Below are 20662 nucleotides of genomic sequence, written 5' to 3'. Positions count from 1 at the left end.
ATAAAGATCATTTGTAAGATGATCCGTTAACAATCTTGTTTGTCGACAAGGACCAGAGATCATATGTATATGATCCATACTGAAACCCTATTTGTTGATAGGTGCGCTAATCATTCGTACACGATTCCTTGAGAAACCCTATATGTAATTAGGTACAAGAAATTGTTTTAACACTATTTTGTTGTAAGCTTTGTTTATTAACAAGCATAAAATCATTCGTAGATAATTCGTTAACAATTTTGTTTGTCGATTAGGACCAAAGATCATATGTATATATCCAAAAGTGGGGCAAATTCAAAATGAGTCATGATCAAAACTAAACAAACTCTAGGTTTGATTAAACCAAATGAGTAAAAGATAGAAATCATACAAAACCTACAACATTATTAGTCTAATTCAAATGAGAAATTTCATCTTTGACTAAGCTCATTACTTTTAAACGTTGTTACTCATTTTCTTTTATGTAATTTCCATTTTCTTTTGTGAATATTTTGTTTCTCTGCATCAACGCCAATTTATCATCACTGTTCATTTGAACCTCTATTTTGCCTTTACTTTTTCGTTGTTTGCAAGTGATGGGGACAATTCGAACACGATTCTTTTTCTTCTGTTTAGCATTATTTTCCACAATGGGTGATTGAACTGTTTTCTCTTCACTCTTCTCCTTTGTTTGCAAGTGATGATCTATTAGCAATCGTGTCTTTCGACAATGACCTGAGATTGTACGTACATAATACAATTGAAACTCTATTTATCAATAGGTCGAGACATCATTTGTATATGATTTTGTTAGAAACTTTATCTGTTAATAAGTACGAGAAATCGTTTGTACACAATGTCATTTTAACCCTTGTTTGTTTAACAAGCATAGAGATCATTTGTAAGATGATCCGTTAACAATCTTGTTTGTCGACATGGACCAGAGATCATATGTATATGATCAATATTGAAACCCTATTTGTTGATAGTTGCGTTAATCATTCGTACACGATTCCTTGAGAAACCCTATATGTAATTAGGTACAAGAAATTGTTTTAACACTATTTTGTTGTAAGATTTGTTTATTAACAAGCATAAAGATCATTCGTAGATGATTCGTTAACAATTTTGTTTGTCGATTAAGACCAAAGATCATATGTATATATCCAAAAGTGGGCAAAATTCAAAATGAGTCATGATCAAAACTAAACAAACTCTAGATTTGATTAAACCAAATGAGTAAAAGATAGAACTCATATAAAACCTACAACATTAATAGTCTAATTCAAATGAGAAATTTCATCTTTGACTAAGCTCATTAGTTTTAAACGTTGTTACTCATTTTCTTTTATGTAATTTCCATTTTCTTTTGTGAATATATTGTTTCTCAGCAACAACGCCAATTTATCATCACTGTTCATTTGAACCTCTATTTTGCCTTTACTTTTTCTTTATTTGCAAGTGATGGGGACAATTCAAACACGATTCTTTTTCTTCTGTTTAGCATTATTTTCCACAATGGGTGATTGGACTGTTTTCTCCTCACTCTTCTCCTTTGTTTGCAAGTGATGGTCTGTTAGCAATCGTGTCTGTCGACAAGGACCTGAGATTGTACGTACAGAATACAATTGAAACTCTATTCATCAATAGGTCGAGACATCATTTGTATATGATTTTGTTAGAAACTTTATCTGTTAATAAGTATGAGAAATCGTTTGTACACAATGTCATTTTAACATTTGTGATAGGATCGACTTTATCGATAGAGACGGGGGTCTGACTAAGGATGAAGGCTTATGAAAAATGGTTTGAAAGAAATCATGTTAGGGATTTAATTCGCTTTCTATTCTACGCAAACACTTGTAAACATTTGAAACGGATTCAAGGAGGAATTGTTTACTTGGGTTTGAAGCACAAGATGAAATATGAAAAGATGATAGAAACGAAAGAACACAGCAGTTTATTTATGGATGTTCAGAGAAACTCTCCTACGTCACCCCTTCTTTCAACCACCGGAAGAATTCACGATAATATGATTCGAATCAAATACAGTTTACACACTTAGCTCACTATTGAACATAACACTTTCTGTTCAATTACAAGATTAAGAATATCACTCAGCTAAAGGTGTTTTGATTCTAGCTCTCTCTTGATTCACACACAGTACAATCAGAAAGCAGGTTCACAATATGAGTTCATTAAGCAAAATGATTGAGTAGTTTCTCTCTCTGCAAAATCAGATTGCTTGTTCGTTGTGTAAGGCAAATTTGTGAGGCGGATTGTCCATTGTCCTTTAGATTTGTTAAATACCGAGCAGGAGCTAACGGTCAAATCTTCAAGAATGATACGTGACACTCTTCCATTGGAAAACTTCCATTGTACACAGCAGGATCTGAGCACAAGGATCGTGGTCGTACATCACTAGTAGTGCGCCGAATATTCCATCAGGGATGTACCTGCAAAACAAGTAATGTGAGAAAAATTCTCTTACGTGGCATTCCTTGGTTGGTTGCATATAGTTGTTGTACTAATCTTCAATAGAAAGTGGAGCAGGAGTAGGGTACAGCTATAGCACGTGGGTAAGTAAAATGCTAGATTCAAGCATACTGCTTAAACTAAGCATTAGACGTATTTCAGTTAGACGGATTGTGAAAATCAGTCTAATGAAATCACACATCTCTTTTAAGTAATAACGTCTATTAGACCGCTTGGTCTAATAGAATTAGACTTACGTCTAATTGCAATAACCATTAGACGGTGCGTCTAACTTCACTGAGTTAGACTACACGTCTAATTCAGGTTCTACCTCAGACTTGTCTGAAGGAGTTAGACGCACGTCTAACTTTCACTAATTAGACCACACGTCTAATTATCCAATAACCATTAGACGGTACGTCTAACTCCACTGAGTTAGACTACACGTCTAATTCCGGTTCTATCTCAGACTTGTCTGAAGGAGTTAGACGCACGTCTAACTTTCACTAATTAGACCACACGTCTAATTATCCAATAACCATTAGACGGTACGTCTAACTCCACTGAGTTAGACTACACGTCTAATTCCGGTTCTATCTTAGACTTGTCTGAAGGAGTTAGACGCACGTCTAACTTTCACTAATTAGACCACACGTCTAATTATCCAATAACCATTAGACGGTACGTCTAACTCCACTGAGTTAGACTACACGTCTAATTCCGGTTCTATCTCAGACTTGTCTGAAGGAGTTAGACGCACGTCTAACTTTCACTAATTAGACCACACGTCTAATTATCCAATAACCATTAGACGGTACGTCTAACTCCACTAAGTTACTACACGTCTAATTCCGGTTCTACCTTAGACTTATCTGAAGGAGTTAGACGCACGTCTAACTTTCACTAATTAGACTACACGTCTAATTCCAAATATCTATTAGACCATCCGTCTAATTACAAGTCTATTAGACTACACGTCTAACTCCGATTAGTTAGACTGTACGTCTAATTCCGAATATATTAGACTTACGTCTAATTCCGTGTATTAATTAGACTTACGTCTAATTCTTTACATTCATTAGACTACACGTCTAACTCCGATGAGTTAGACTGTACGTCTAATTCTAAACACATTAGACTTACGTCTAATTCCGTGTATTCATTAGACCATCCGTCTAATTACACGTCTATTAGACTATGCGTCTAACTCCGATGAGTTAGACTGTACGTCTAATTCTATGCATTCATTAGACTACACGTCTAACTCCGATGAGTTAGACTGTACGTCTAATTCTATGCATTGAATTCCAAAATCGGTCTAATGACCCTCATTAGAGCCAAGTCTTATGAAATATTATTTCAATACACCTGCATCAAAACTCATAAGTCATTTCATCATCAAAATCTCAGTGGTTAAATTATTTCAACACTTAGTCAAAATAATTTGACCCAACACCTTGTTTGTTTAACAAGCATAGAGATCATTTGTAAGATGATCTGTTAACAATCTTGTTTGTCAACAAGGACCATAGATCATATGTATGTGATCCATATTGAAACCCTATTTGTTGATAGGTGCGCTAATCATTCGTACACGATTCCTTGAGAAACCCTATATGTAATTAGGTACAAGAAATTGTTTTAACACTATTTTGTTGTAAGCTTTGTTTATTAACAAGCATAAAGATCATTCGTAGATGATTCGTTAACAATTTTGTTTGTCGATTAGGACCAAAGATCATATGTATATATCCAAAAGTGGGGCAAAATTCAAAATGAGTCATGATCAAAACTAAACAAATTCTAGATTTGATTAAACCAAATGAGTAAAAGATAGAAATCATACCAAATCTACAACATTAATAGTCTAAATCAAATGAAAAATTTGATCTTTGACTAACCCTAATACTAATTATGTTAAAAATAAAAAATAAAAGTATAGATTTGCACTTGAGCCCATGACGTGTTCTATTTTTTATGGGATCGGGCCGCCTAGTAATTATATTTGGGCCTCCTTTCATCATCGATTGGGAAACCCTAGTTTCTTCTCGCCTCGGCCAATACTATCTATTCTACCCCCTCTCTGTATATATAAATATATATCCATACATTTGATCATCATAAATAACAACTCCTCCTCTCACATACAGAAGTTTTTATGGTTTAGATCTAGTTATTTGTATTTAGAAATCTGATAATTTTAACGCATATATGCAAGTCAGCTTCTTGATTTGATACAGAGAAATAAACTGTCGAGTCAATTATAGATGAATTCAACTTGCGATAAGAAATCACAATCCCAGTATCACTCGCCTGAATCTGATCTGCTGATTCTTCAGGCCCTTATTCTACTGGAACATTCTCTCTTTTCTTAAACAATGCAAACCCACTCTGTCCTAATTAGACTGTTAATGTTTTGAGGCAATTTCTTCGTTTGCCACATTCATTTCTCACTTTTCAATTTACTCGCCCGATCCATCTCTTTGTGATCTCTTCTTCGGGCACATGATTGGTTGGTGAACATTTTTTATGCCTTAGAACTGTAATTTGCATCTTCACTTCTGCGATTATTGCCAGCCAAATAGTTAGCGACTAGTTAGTACTTTAATAATCAGTATATCTTGGAATCTTCCTTTGATTTTTTATTGAACTCCTGAGTGCCCAAAAATCGATTATGAATATCTTGAAATTTGGTTAGTAGAGTTATAGAGTGGTAAAAAATTAGGGAAAGCGGTGTCACCTTATGCACATGTATATGTCCTAAAAATGTTATTGATGCCCTAATTCTGATTCATCTTTTGTTTCCATAAACAAAATATTTTGTTTAAGTGTGATATATGAAAGAGATCACAAACAAACACCCATAATCCTCACATTACAAAACAGAAAAAAAGGATTACATTTGAAACCAAAAGAAGGTAATGCTAGATCTAATTCTTTTGTCATTCGGATGACTTCTTGTCTTTTAACTCAATCGTCTGTCTTTCTCTTCGATTATTGGGCAGCTCCTTCTTGATGTATGTGAGTTAGTCAATCTTCTTGAGTGATAATTGGCTTACTACATAGATAACAAACATGTGATCACACTGTTCGGGTTAAGCGAAACCATATCATACTACACTACCCCATTATTTCAAAATTTTGTGATAGAAAAATTGAGACCAATAGAAGGGACACAAGGTGTTGTGGATACACTAATAGTATGTCTCGTATTTCGAGAAGTGGAGCAATGATATTTTACTAGGGAATGAGATGCTTAATAGGTATATCATCGCTCGTAGTTACTCTTAGGGGTGAGCAAACAGGTAAATCTAACCCGTATTACCCAACCCATATTCAACCCAAATTAAATTTACCCAACCCATAATTCAACTCATATTATTTACTAATATGAGTTGGGTATGAGTTGGGTTGAGTATGGGTTGAGTAACCTAAATTATTTTATTTTTATTTTTTTATTTAACATGTATATGACTCATTTAACACGTTCTTCACGTTTTTGACATTTTTAATACGTTTTTCACACGTTTAGCATGTTTTTGACACGTTTAACACGTTTTTGACACGTTTAACACATTTTTGACACGTTGAACACATTTTTCATGTTTTTGGCATGTTTAACAAAATTTTAACACGTTTGACACGTTTTTTCACGTTTTCGACACGTTTAACACATTTTGACATATTTTGGCACGTTTAACACGTTTTAACACGTTTAACATATTTTTCACATTTTTAACACGTTTCACATGTCTTTCACGTTTTTGGCACGTTTTGACACGTTTTCCACGTTTTTGGCACGTTTTGACACGTTTAACACGTTTTCCACGTTTTTGACACGTTTAACACGTTTTCGACACGTTTAATACGTTTTTCATATTATTGACACGTTTGACACGTTTTTCACATTTTTGGCACGTTTAACACGTTTTGACACGTTTAACACGTTTTGAGACGTTTAACACGTTTTCACGTTTTCGACACGTTTAATACGTTTTCGACACGTATAATACGTTTTTCACACATTCAACACGTTTAACACATTTGACACGTTGGACACTATCATGATGTTTTGACATGTTTAACACGTTTTTAACACGTTTGACACATTTTTCACGATTACGACACATTTAACACATTTTGACACATTTTTCACGTTTTTGGCACGTTTAACACGTTTTGACATATTTTTCACGTTTTTCACATTATTAACACGTTTAACACATCTGTAACATGTTTAACATGTTTTCACACGTTTTCCACGTTTTTGGCACGTTTAACACATTTTGACACATATTCCACGTTTTTGGCACGTTTAACACGTTTTCCTCGTTTTTGGCACATTTTGATACGTTTAACACATTTAACATGTTTTTCACATTTTTGACACGTTTAATACGTTTTCACATCAAACGTGTGAAAACGTATTAAACGTTTCAAAATGTGAAAAACATGTTAAACTTGTCAAAAATGTGTTAAAACTTATCAAAACGTGTTAACGTGCAAAAAAATATGTTAAACATGTCAAAAAGATGTTAAATGTGTAAAACGTGTTAAAATGTCAAAAACGTGTTAAACGTGCCAAAAACGTGAAAAACGTGTTAAACATGTTACAAACGTATTAAACATGTTACAAACATGTTACAAACATGTTAAACGTGTTAAGAATGTGAAAAACGTGAAAAAATGTTAAACATGTCAAAAACGTATTAAACGTACCAAATTGTGAAAAACGTGTTAATGTGTGAAAAACGTGTCACATATGTCAAAAACGTGTTTAACATGCCAAAAACGTGAAAACATATTAAACGTGTGAAACACGTGTTAAACGTGTGAAAACGTGCTAAACATATAAAAAACGTGTTAAAATGTTAAAAACGTGTTAAACGTGCCGAAAATGTGAAAACCGTGTTAAACTTATTAAAAACGTGTTAACGTGTTAGTTATGTTAAAACGTGCTAAACGTGCCAAAAACGTAAAAAAATCGTGTTGATTTTGTCAAAAACGCATTAAATGTATTAAATATGTCAAAAACGTATTAAACGTGACAAAAACGTGTTATTAGTATGAAAACGTGTTAAACATGTCAAAAACTTATTAAACGTGCCAAAAACGTAAGAACGTGTTAAACGTGTGAAAAACATGTTTTAAGTGTGAAAACGTGATAAAAATATTAAAAACGTATTAAACGTGTGAAAAACGTGTTAAACATATCAAAAACGTGTTAAAATGTCAAAAACGTATTAAACGTGCCAAAAACATGAAAATCGTGTTAAACTTATCAAAAACGTGTTAAATATGTTTAAAACGTGTTAAACGTGCCAAAAACGTGAGAATCGTGTTAAACTTATCAAAAACATGTTAACGTATTGATTATGTTAAAAACGTGTTAAACGTGCCAAAAATGTAAAAAACGTGTTAAACTTGTCAAAAACGCGTTAAACGTATTAAATATGTCAAAAACGTGTTCAACCTGACAAAAACGTGAAAAACATGTTATTAGTGTGAAAATGTGTTAAACATGTCAAAAACGTGTTAAACGTGTCAAAAACGTGAAAACGTGTCAAAAATGTGAAAACGTGTGAAAAACGTGTTCAACGTGTGAAAAACGTGTTAAACGTGTGAAAAACGTGTTAAACATGTGAAAAATATGTTATAAGTAAAACGTGTTAAAAATATTAAAAACGTGTTAGATGTGTGCAAAACGTGTTAAACGTATGAAAAATATGTTAAAGATGTCAAAAACGTGTTCGACTTAAAGTTGGAAGATGATTAGTTTATATTGGATTAATAATAGAGAATTAAACTAAATTTATATAATTTGGGTAATTTGGGTAACCCTAACCCAACCCAAATTAAACTTAACCCATACTCAACCCAACCCATATTAACCAACCCAAATTAATATTTTGGGTTTGGGTTAGGGTTGGGTTTGGGTAAACCCATATTATGCTCACCCCTAGTTACTCTTTTCTTGGCTAGATCAAGACGGACCTTGTAAGAATTTGGATCTAGAAGAGTCTTGGATGGCTGTGGAGGAATAACTTAGAATTTCTTTATGAGCCAGATGCAAAGGATCATGTTTGATTCTCTCTAAGACCTCCAATATTGGAAAGGTTTGCTGAGGCTTATCAAAGCCTTGGCCAACATATGTTTGTTTCTTTGTGAAGAGTTTGTCTATGTTTAATCTTAACTTAACTATTCTCACACTTTTGAGTTTTTTTTAATGAAATAACACTAAATTGTTTTCTCCAAAAAAATGTCTCGGCCAAGACCAGCCCAAATATATCTTTGTTGCCCTTCTGCATGATGTGGGCGGTCTTAATAACCTTTCAAGACGACTTGTTGTCACTTGGTTTTAAAAGAAATTGAGCTATCAAAATTGGTATAGTTATTAGGTATACATTCTCTCTAAGTCAGGAATAACACTATCCCTAACTATGAGATCGTTTGACTTGCGGAAATCGGTCACATTCCTCTTTAGTAGCAAGTGAGATTCAATCTTTGTGTACCCAAATTCATCTTGCATGACCTTCCACAGTGATACTGAATTAGCAAATGGTTTTAGGTGTGGTAGCTTCGAAATCGTGGTCATCATGATTCCCCGGATTTCTTCAATCTAGGGCATATTTGCACCGGAATAAAAGGTTCTAGTCATATGGCTTCACCTCTATCGCATATGTATCATGAAGTCAATGTGGACTTAAGTATTCTGCATTTTTAGAATTTTGTCACCTCGTTGATGATGCAGTACATCTCACCCTCTTCGAACTTCCTAGTCCACTTGATTAACGATAAGTGTTTAACATCGACATGATCTCTACAACAAATCTATAATCACAAACAACTTGTTAGGTTAGGCTTAAATCTTAAAAAGGGGTTGAAAATTTAAGCAATAGACTTGAAACACAACCACACTAGTTGATGCTCTTGTTTAGATTTTATAATGGTAACTAAGAATTTAATAAAATCTTGATTAATTTCCCTAAGTGTTATGATTTAGAAAAATTATTACAATAATTTATTAAGAATCAAAAATTAATTATTTTCAAACACTCAATTATTCTAAAAAATAATTAATTTTAAAATAAACTATGTAATAAACTCGTGAATGAATTTGAAAATTTTGTATAGGCTCAAATTTATTAAAAACGCAAATTATAAAATTGAAAATAATGTCTAGATTATGTGCAATGTAAGAAGGGAGATACTCATATTTTATTAAAAAGAAAACTAGTTATCACTTTCTTTTACTAAAACGAATTTAAAATAAAAATAAAAAAATAAAAACATGGGTGGAGTTTGCATTTGTACCTTGAACTTTATTGTGATTAGTATGCCATCAACCAAATTATATAATATATATAATGGATAAAAAAAGGGTGTCTACCTACTGAGGAACCCATACTTGCATTGTGATACTAATTTGGACAAATGTATCACAAATTTTTTTCTCCTCACATTTTCTTTGAGGTTCATATATTTCTTTGAGAACTAAAATGAAAAATTGATTTAAATTCGGTTAGATTAAATCTCATAACGTCAACTAAATCTTTGATACTCATTTTCATTAATTCTATAGAACCTATTTCCACTTAAGAAATAAACGTATATTAATCTGTTCTTAATATATTAAATTAAATGATAAGTTAACTTATAAACATTTTTGTAATCTAAATAGATTCAAAACTCAATAATTTCTCCCAAAATAATTTTCATAATAAATAAGGAGTAATTAAAAAATTTTAATGTACTTATGATATTTATTCAAACTTGTTATTTTTGTATAGTTGCAATTAATAATATTTTTTCATAAGAGTGAGGGGGCGAGAAGAGCAAGGTTGTGCATTTGGCTGATTGTTTCGGTGCGCGGATTAAGCAACACTTGGGGTGAATTTTTTTTATACTTTCCGCCCTAACTTCGATCAGTATTACTTGGTTCCCAAATATAAAAGTATATATATATATATATATATATATATATATATATATATATATATATATATATATATATATATATGTCCTAGTGTTCTAAAGATTGGTTCAAGTGGACCTTGTCTATGTTAAAGTGGAGGAGTCTAGAAAGTGTGGAAATAAATAATCTTTTGGTAAGGAGAATGGAATCGCAATCGACTAAAAGGAAAGTAGCCAGGATATATTGGTTCAAATATATATATATTGAGACCAACTTAATTAGTCTTAATTGTTTCTTCAAATTATGTATTTCATCCCTTCTAGTTTATCTAATACATGAATGTATATCTACAACAAGTATCAAATTTGTGAATGTATCTCCATCACAATTCAAAATAAAATTTTGTGTAACGAAATCACAAACAGGATTTCGATGATCGAATCGTGAAAAAATTTATTAGAAAAGTGAATAAAGACTTTAGAGAGGAACAAACTTGAATGAAATTATTTATATTGAACTTGTAGAAATAAGAACACAATTACAACTTATGTATAGTTTAAACAAAACTTAGACATTAAAATAAGAGACTTGAAGAGTCTCATTTACTAAACTTGGATAATCTAAGAGACTATTGAATAACAAAAACACACATTTATTATTATTACTTTAATTTCTAACACTCCCCTTAAAGTGATGTTCGATGAAATAATCCCAACTTAGACCGTAAATCTTAGAAAGGACATTTAGGAAGTACTTTTGTGAAGATATCAACAACATTGTCTTCACTATTTACTACAAATATCTCAATGATCCACTCTAGTATTTTTTCATGAATAAAATGATGCTTTAACTCAATGTGTTTTTCCTCGCATGAAACACATGATTTGAAGTCAATTTAATAACACTCAAATTATCTCCACAGATAAGAACCGACTGATCAAACTTGACATGAAGATCCTCCAAGAGTCTACGAAGTCATATACACTATTGTGCTGCGTGAGCTAATGCTTTGTATTCTACTTCTGTCGTATACAATGATAACGATCCTTGCTTCCTTCTACTCCAAGATATTCTAGTATTTCCACAATGAAAAACAAACATAGATGTCAATCTTCGATCGTCTCGATTTCCAGCAAAGTCAGCATTCGCAAATATTTGCAGGACAAATTTTGCATCTTTCTCGTAAAGTAGACTTATATCCAGTAAGGTGTTAATATACTTCATAATTTTCTTCGCTTCGTAGAGGTGTTGTTTCCTTGGCTCTTGCATGTATGAAATCACCACTCTAACTGTATAAGCAATGTTAGGCCCTACTATAGTAAGATAAATTAGACTTCCCACAAGAGCACAATATGGACGAGGATCTGGTAGGCATGTTCCTTCGTCTCGACTAAGTGTGGGATTTACATTAAGAGGAGTATAACTCTATTTTTCATCTGTCATACCAAATTTATCTACCAACTTCTTTGCGTAGTTAATCTGCGATACAAACAAACTTTTCTCAAAATTTTCAATTTGTAGACCAAGGAAAATTCCAAGTTCCCCAAGCTTCTTCATCTTAAAACGAAACGAGAGCTCATCTTGTAGTCGAGCAACCTCATCATAGTTATTGTCCATCAAGATTATGTTATCCACATATAGAAGCACCACCACCATTCGTCATTGATATTTCTTTATAAATAGACTTGAGTCAGATTCTGAATCCTTTTACCCACAAAACTAAAGATATTATGTAATCTTTCCATACCAAGCACGCGAGGCTTTCTTTAATCCACATAGTTCCTTCTTATGTCTACAAACCAAATGGTGACCATCATTCTTCTCGAATCCAGGTGGTCGTTCCATATATATTGGGCGATCATGTTCTCTATAGAGAAATGCATTATTGACGTCCAATTGCCACAACTTCCATCGAGAACTTGCTGCTAAGGCCAATACAGTGCGAATTGACGTCATCTTCGCAACTAGACAGAATGTCTCCTCGTAAACTTCTCCATACTTCTGCGAGAATCCTCGAACGACCAATCTAGTTTTGTATCGATCTATGCTTCCATCATCCTTTCGTTTGATTCGATACACCCACTTACATGTGACTGTTTGAGTACCATGGGGCTTCATAATAACGTCCCATGTCTCATTCATCTTGAGAGCGTGCGTTTTCTCCTCCATTGCTGCCACCCATTCATTGACATTCTTTGGTTCATTATAAGATGCAGATTCCTCTTCGTCTATTGCATTTTCCAAGAACCAAGAGAAAGTTGTTACAAAACTATCATCCTTGAATCGATAGGGCCTTACAATGTTCCTTTTTGGTCGAGATTCCCCATTCTGTTGTTGACTAGATTTTTCCTGATGTGGACTTCCTAGTAAACTTTCACTTTCATCTCTTTCATCGACTGAAATATCTTGAGGTAAGTCAAGGCTCCCATTGTCACTATTATCACTACTAGAGGAGCTTCCCGTAGACGTGGGTATGGGAATTTTAGTCTAAACAGTTTCCTCAACATCCTTGATGTAGTACAAAAAGATTGTCATCGAAAACCACATCTCTCGACATAGTACATTTTTGGGTTGATGGATCCATACACCGCCACCCTTTCTTCTCTCGTCATAGCCGACGAACACGCACTTGATTGCCTTTGCATCCAATTTTCTCCTTCTCGAGTCTAGAATATGGACATACCAAGTAGATTCAAAAACTCGAAAATACTTAACACTTGGCTTAAATCCATAAAACAACTTGGAGATTTGAACTTATTTGGGCTAAGCAGAACTCGACTAATGACATGGGCATCACAACTCATGCCTTCCGCCCATAATTGTTTTGGTATATTCTTCATATGCAGCCACGACTTACAAGTCTCTATAAGGTGTCGAATATTCCTTTTGGCAATCTCATTATGTTTTGGGGTCTTTGGACAACATAATTCTCTTTTTATGCCATTTTGCCTACAAAATAATTCAAACTCTTTTCAGCAAAATTCTCCCACCATTGTCTGTCCACAGTATTCGAAATTTCCATTTTTTTCTCCTTCTACCTTCTCTCTGGACTCGAGAAATTTAGGGAACACTTCAGACTTCTCTTTCATGAAGTACACCCAAGTGAACCGGGAAAAATTATCCATAAACAGTAACATATATTTACTTCTCGATTATGAGAAAGACTGAGTTAGTCCCATCAAGTCACTATGAACTCAATCCAAATGACCCTTGCTTCTCGATATAGAGTTGTCGAATGAAATTCGATGAGCCTTCCAATATTTACATCCTTCACACACAATCTTCGATCCTCAGATCTTTTGGTAGACCTTCAACAAGTTTCGTTCGAGACATAACACTAAGCTTAATCATATTGAGATATTCAAGCCTTGCATGCCACAGAAAGGAGGTGCTTTTGTCTTTCACATTTTGATGTACGAATTTGAAGCTAAAAGGACAAAGAGATCATTTAGTCGAGTTCTAGTGGGAACCACATCCGCCTTGACTTCTTTCACATCCTTAAAAACTTCACATCATGTGGACTAAACAACACAAAATTTCTAGTGTCTACAACATTTACAATCGAGAAATGGTTTTTCTGAATTCCTGAAACTTGGTAGACATTCTTTAGAGTAATAGGTTCTCCCTTACCGCTATTAATGATAATCGATCCTTCCTTTTTAACTTAATGAACCGAGTGCTTGAGAATAGAAGCAAGTCGCTATGATATCACTTGTTGGGATCGGGATCGACGATGGAAACAGGGGGTCTCACAAACTTGAACGCTTACACACACTTCGTTTGATATTAACTCTATTAGAACTTAATATCGATTTTTATTCTTCGCAAGTCGTCACAAACTCTTGAACCGAGTTCAAGTGTGGAAGTAATTGTTTCGACTTGAAGCAACAAATAAATGGTTGAAAGATTTTGAAAGTAAAGAACACAGGACACAATAGATTTTATGGATGTTCGGAGATAAGGCTCCTACATCACCCCTTCTTCTCAACCTTGAAAAAGATGTTCACTAGAAGATTTGATTGAATAAAACATTTGTACACAACCTAGTCGAACAACCAGGACTTAGTTACTGCCTGTTTTCGAACTCCTAGCACACAAGCTCTGTTGAACAAAAACAAATTCTATCAACTTATAATGCTAACAAACTCACACAGAATAGGTAAAATTGTAATACAAATTTAGAACTCTAACACACTTGAAGGCTTATGACATTTTTTGGAGCTTGAGAGTTAATAGATTAAGGTTCGTAAGAAGATTGTTCAGAAGCCGTTATGAAGAAAGTTGTCCTCAGTCTTCTTAAGTAGGAAAATGTCAACGGACATATTTTGACGCTCAACGGACATATTTTGATTCATAATACATTTGTCTTGATCTTAATTGGTTGAGTTTCTAGGAAAGTACCCTAGGGAGGATCCTCTCTGCTCTTGTCTGTACTTGGATGATAATAAACCAAGATATTCATTAATGTGATTTCAATCTCCAAGGAATATGTATCTCAAAATGTTTGACCTGCCTTTGATTCTTTTATCATAGTTCTGCTGTTGTAGAGAGATTTTCATCAGTCTTTGCACAAAAAATGAAACTATTATCTAGGAAGTATAAAGCTGACGCCTGCAAAAGCCAGAAGCGTCCTCATATATTACCGAGGTTGGTAAATTGTAGGAAGTATAAAAACTAGAATCACTTCAACAAAATGCCGGACGCGTTCTTTTGCGAAAAGCCAATTTGCCAAAATGCCGGACGCGTGCTTTTGCAAAAAGTCGATTTTCCAAAATGTCGGACGCGTGCTTTTGCAAAAAACCGATTTGCAAAAATGCCGGATTCATGCTTTTACAAAAAGCCAATTTGCCAAAATGTCGAACGCGTGCTTTTGCAAAATGCCAATTTGCCAAAATGTTGGACGCGTGCTTTTACAAAAAGCCGATTTGCCAAAATGTCAGACGCGTGCTTTTACAAAAAGTCAATTTGCCAAAATGTCGGACGTGTGCTTTTGAAAAATGCCGATTTGCCAAAATGCCGGACGCGTGTTTTTACAAAAAGCCAATTTGCAAAAATACGGAACGCGTGCTTTTGCAAAATGTCGATTTTCCAAAATGCCAAACGCGTACTTTTGTAAAATGCCGATTTGCCTAAATGCATGACGCGTGCTTTTGCAAAAAGCCGATTTGCCAAAATGTCGGAAGCGTGCTTTTGCAAAAAGCCAATTTCCCAAAATGTCAGACGCGTGCTTTTGCAAAATGCCGATTTTCCAAAATGTCGGACGTGTGCTTTTACAAAATATGATTTTATAGAATGCCGACTTTATAAATAACCGACTACGTCTCTTCAAAAAGCCGATCTTATAAAATGTCGATTTGTAGATAATACCGAACTTTGATCAAAGACTATTTTTAATATGCCGATCATCTTTTTCTTTAATCTACACAGGAATAAATTAACAAGATTAAGTTTTTATTTAATAGGTTAATTAGTACTTATACTTAATTAAATATTTTTACTTAACATCATCATATCGACATGAAAAGCCTTGTTCAAGTCCTCCTCAACTAGTTGGTTAGACTTTTCTTCAAGATTTGAACTAGCAAAATTTCCATCAAAATTTACTTGGCAATTTCTTTTGAAGTGTCTAATCTTGTCGCACCTGAAACACATAAGGGGATTTTTAAGAATATTTGAAGAATCCTGACTTATTCCTTCTTCGACTTTCCTTTTTTCCAGCTTGATTTTTTCACAAACAACAATTGTTCGACTCCTCCTTTATACTCGTTCTAGATAGTTGTGCAGCCAACGACTCTTGAGATGAAAATAGATTTACGAACTCCTTGAGTGAAGGTTGTTGAGCTCAACCTTGAATCGAGGTGATGAATGACGTATACTCAGATCGAAGCCCTCGAACAATTTATCTCTTCGTTCAAGCCTCTGAAATTTTCATATGGGTTAAATTTAGAAACTTCTGAGTATATGTTCTTTACCTTAAGAAAAAACTCCGAGTCTGTTCTGATTTGCTTTGAGGCATCCAAATCGTTTTCAAGCATCTGTAGACGAGTCTCGTTCTTCTTGTTGAAAAGACGATTAAGCGTTTCCTAGATCTCACGAGTTGATCTAGAACCGTTGATGTGCTTGAAGAGATTGTGGGAGATTGATTTCTTGAACACAAATCCGGCCTTCGTTTTGAGTTTCTTCCACTTCTTCGATGCTTATTCATTTTTAGCAACATCCTTAGGAGCTACATCATTGTCGTCTACGATGATGTCTTACATGTCTTCCCCAACCAGGTACAATTCCATACAGGTCTTCCATATCCTGTAGTTTGACTAGTTTAACAACTCCAAACTGAGTCTAACTATACGACCACCACTTTCCATATCGAATAACATGATACCTATAAGCGGCACAATAGGCACATCCACGACACGATCGGCATATACAGCACGATCGGCACGGCGACACGATAGGCACATCTACGACACGATCGACATAGACGGCACGATATTGTCTTGAGTGAGAAGTCATAAAATCGGCGTTGAAATCAGCATTGATCAAGGAGCGCGATCAGCATAGGAGGTACGGTACAACATGGGTGGAACCACCCGATCTGCATGGACAACATGATATTGTCTAGCGTCGTTCTGTTGTGTAGTTGGCTTTGCCTATTTTTCTGGTTTCTTTTGGATGCTTTTTGGGGATCTGCTGGTTGCCGTCTACTGTGTAGTTTGCTCCGTCAATCAAGCTGGTCTGGGTTGGGTGGCTTTTGTTGGCTCCTCTATTGTCATCTACTGTTGTAGATTATTGTTGTTGATTTCTGATGCAGGTTTGAATTGTTGCTGGTTGCTAAGGCATTTGGCTGTCTGCTGTGTAGGCTGAGTCATGATGAGCCTACGCTCGACCAGCCTCCTCAACCGACCTAAAAGTACAAGGAAAAATAAAGAGAGTCTAGAGAAATTGGTTGGAAGGGCTGCCACTTTTTCTAGGTGTCCGACCGGTCACAATGCTGCTGATACAGATGATGCTGCCTTTAATCCAACTGTTGCATCGACCAGTCACATGACTAGTCTATAAACCGGTCAAGTCTGTCTCCCGACTCATCTCCCAACCGGCCATGACGCCCCTCCCCTGACCGGTCATGTATCCTCCACCCCGACCGACATGGTAGCGGTCAACCAAACCAGCAACACTACTCCATCGATAGGCCATGTCGCTGCCACCCTGGCTATTTACGATGCTGTTTTTCCAAACGGGCTCACCTCAGCCACTACGGCATGTCAAAACATCCCCACTCCGACCACTCAAATCCCCAATAAGTCGTGGACCATGGGATGAAATGAAATCGCAAATTTGGCGGGCATTCAGAACCATTCTCAAGTCCCTCGCCTAGTTCCAAAGGCATGAACTTGTCATGACCACTAAAAGGAGCAAGCAAATCATTTGCCAATTTAAAATCCGATTCGAGAAAGATTGGAACTCATTCGACAAAGCTGAATACGAGGAAATCATTCTGTGGTCGGTTGGTATCATGAGAGAGTTCTACAAGTGCCCCAAAACCTATGCATACACTACACAAACAAATGTAAACCGAACAGGGAAAATCAACAAGGTTTGGGGCAAAAATGGGATAACTAATGGAAACAAGCTCAATGTGGATCTTAGACTAAAAATTAAAACGCTCGAACACCCGCTCCAAATTGAACTCCCCCTGGAAATTGAAGAGGGATGCATCAACAATTGGAAGCGAGTTGTCGTTGGTCACTTCATGAGCACCTATAAGGTCCAATTCCAAATAATCAAGGCCTCCCTTTTCCGATAATGGAGCGAAAATGGACTCAAAAAAGTCAAAGTCAACGACTTTGACTATTTCTTCCTCACTTTTGGCATGGAGTCTGAAGCCCAAGCCATTACTGACTCAGATTTTACCTTCATGTTTAGCTTATGTTTCAGGCTCGCCAAATGGAATGAAGAAATGTACATCAATAGCAAACCGCCATAATCCGAACAAGTGTGGGTGAGACTGAGAAACATCCTACCGCACATTTGTAATGCCAAAGCTCTTGCCTACCTCACATGACTCATTAGAAAGTCACTTAAGCTCGATCCTGACTTTGACTCGTTTGAACGGGTCACGTTTTCCCGCGTTTGTATTGAGATCGACTCAACAAGTACAAAACCAGAAAAATTCGAGTTAAGATGCCGGAATGGAAACATGGCCACCATTGAGGTCATGTATGAGCAGCCGGAAAAAGAGGACGGGGAAAAGCAAAAGAAGTCCGTGGCCACTCCCGAACAAAAAAAAATGTCAAGGTGGTCAAGAAATCCAATATCGAAGTCCTCAAAGCAAATGAAAGCCACAACGAACACATGAACGAGAACCAAACCGATCCCGATCCCACTATGCCTGAAACCGAGGCTCTTTTCCCACTAATTAGGTTCGAAAAGCCCGACATCGACGTGGATGATAGCGAAAGATAAAGCATCTCGAAAACTATGAGCTCCGAAACCAAAGAAAGCCGCAACGTTGTCAATGAAACCACATTAAGGGAAATAACTCATACTCTCGACTCCAAACTCAAGCCCAAAAGAAAAAAAAGTGACAAGAGAAGCTAGCGAAGACGAAGAAGCCGGAACTCTATCATAAAATATATTCCAAAAAGACCTAAGGATGACAAGAAAGAAGGAAAAAAAGAACAAGGACAAAGACAAGAGAGACGAATATGAGAAAATCAACCAATATCGTCTTGTTTTAGATGATTAATTGTTAATTTCATTCATTATTCACTTTTTGTACTTTGATTTAATGTCCGCGTGCGTTTCTTAGGCCAACTGTGAATTTCTCATAGCCATCGTGTGTCGACTTTGAGTAAATTGCTGTAAGCTCAATTTCAGCTTTGGCACTCCTTTTACCATTTTCGGATTTTTTTAATTAATGGTGTAAGCCATTTCTTAAAAAAAATACATTCTTCACAAATGTAACCAAAGCTTTGATTTAACTTATAAGTTTAAATAAATTATGATGGTGGAATAAATTTCTATATTAAAACATAATTGAACAATGAACGGCATAATTTGAGAAAAAAAAGAAAGATTATTACAAGTTATTAAGCATATCAAATATACTTAATCTTAACCTTTTAAATAAGTTGAATACTATCAAATTGTATAAAAGTCTTTAACAAAAATTTTTTTTTCAAAATATTCTTAAGATTGAATTTTTTGACGTTTTAAAATTTTATTCAGGATAATAAAAAAAAGGAGTTTTTTTTTTTTTAATAAATGTTGTACAAGTTAAAAATAAATATAGATTTCCACTAAGCCCAATATTATGTTTTCTATTTTATGGGATCGGGCCGCCTAGTAATTATACTTGGACCTCCGTTCATCATCTGTTGAGAAACCCTAGTTTCTTCTCGCATCTGCCAACACTATATAAATGTATATCCACATTCGATCATCATAAATAATAACATTCTTCTCACATACACAAGCGTTTTAGGGTTTAGATTTGTATTTAGATAATTTGAATGCATATATGCAAGTCAGCTTCTTGACTTGATACGGAGAAATCAACTATTCAGTCAATTATAGATGAATTCAACTTGCGATAAGAAATCACAATCCCAGTATCACTCGCCTGAATCTGATCCGCTGATTCTTCAGGCCCTTATTCTACTGGAACATTTCTAATCTCTCTTTTCTTTTAACAATGCAAACGCACTCTGTCCTAATTAGACTGTTAATGTTTTGAGGCAATTTCTTCGTTTGCCACATTCATTTCTTACTTTCCAATTTGCTTGCCCGATCGATCTCTTCGGGAACATGATTGATGGACATTTTTATCCATTCGCGCCTTAGGGCATTTGTACCAACTTCCCTATTTTGTATCCCTAAAAATAATATAAAATAATAATATCAATATTTTAGAGAATCAAAATATAAATTATTCTACATCAGCTTCCTTATCTTTATCCATATATCATTTAAATATTCATTAAAACAACCAACTTTTCAACCACCTCAACCACTGAATTACTTATTCATATATATTTAAATATTTATTGTTAGTCATGAAAGAGAAAATATATTATTTTATTATTTAGAGATGTTACCGTAATCCCTAAATATAAGGATTCACTGTTCATCATCCCTAAAAAATTATAAGGATAGAGAATTTGATAAAGCATTTTTTTTTACAACTTTTATGTTATTTATCTTTATAATAGAGATAGAACACATTTTAAGGATTCTGCCCTTAGAACTCTAATTTGCTTTAAGTAAATGAGATCTTCTTTCGATTCAGTTCAC

The 20662-nt window shown here is 34.9% G+C and overlaps 1 protein-coding gene across 1 annotated transcript; it reads right to left on the bottom strand.

Annotated features, from left to right (window-relative positions):
• Window positions 1-11353: 11353 nt before the first annotated feature.
• Window positions 11354-12025, bottom strand: LOC124924446 (uncharacterized mitochondrial protein AtMg00810-like). The gene is made up of 2 exons (XM_047464486.1): window positions 11815-12025; window positions 11354-11679 (listed from the first exon to the last, which is right to left on the bottom strand). The coding sequence occupies exons 1-2, from the start codon at window positions 12023-12025 to the stop codon at window positions 11354-11356; spliced, it is 537 nt and encodes a 178-aa protein (XP_047320442.1).
• Between the last annotated feature and the right edge of the window lie 8637 nt (window positions 12026-20662).

Source organism: Impatiens glandulifera, chromosome 2 (genome assembly GCF_907164915.1).
Source record: "Impatiens glandulifera chromosome 2, dImpGla2.1, whole genome shotgun sequence".
NCBI lineage: Eukaryota > Viridiplantae > Streptophyta > Magnoliopsida > Ericales > Balsaminaceae > Impatiens > Impatiens glandulifera.
Note: the sequence above shows the minus strand (reverse complement) of the source record. Positions and strands in the feature narration are given on the sequence as shown.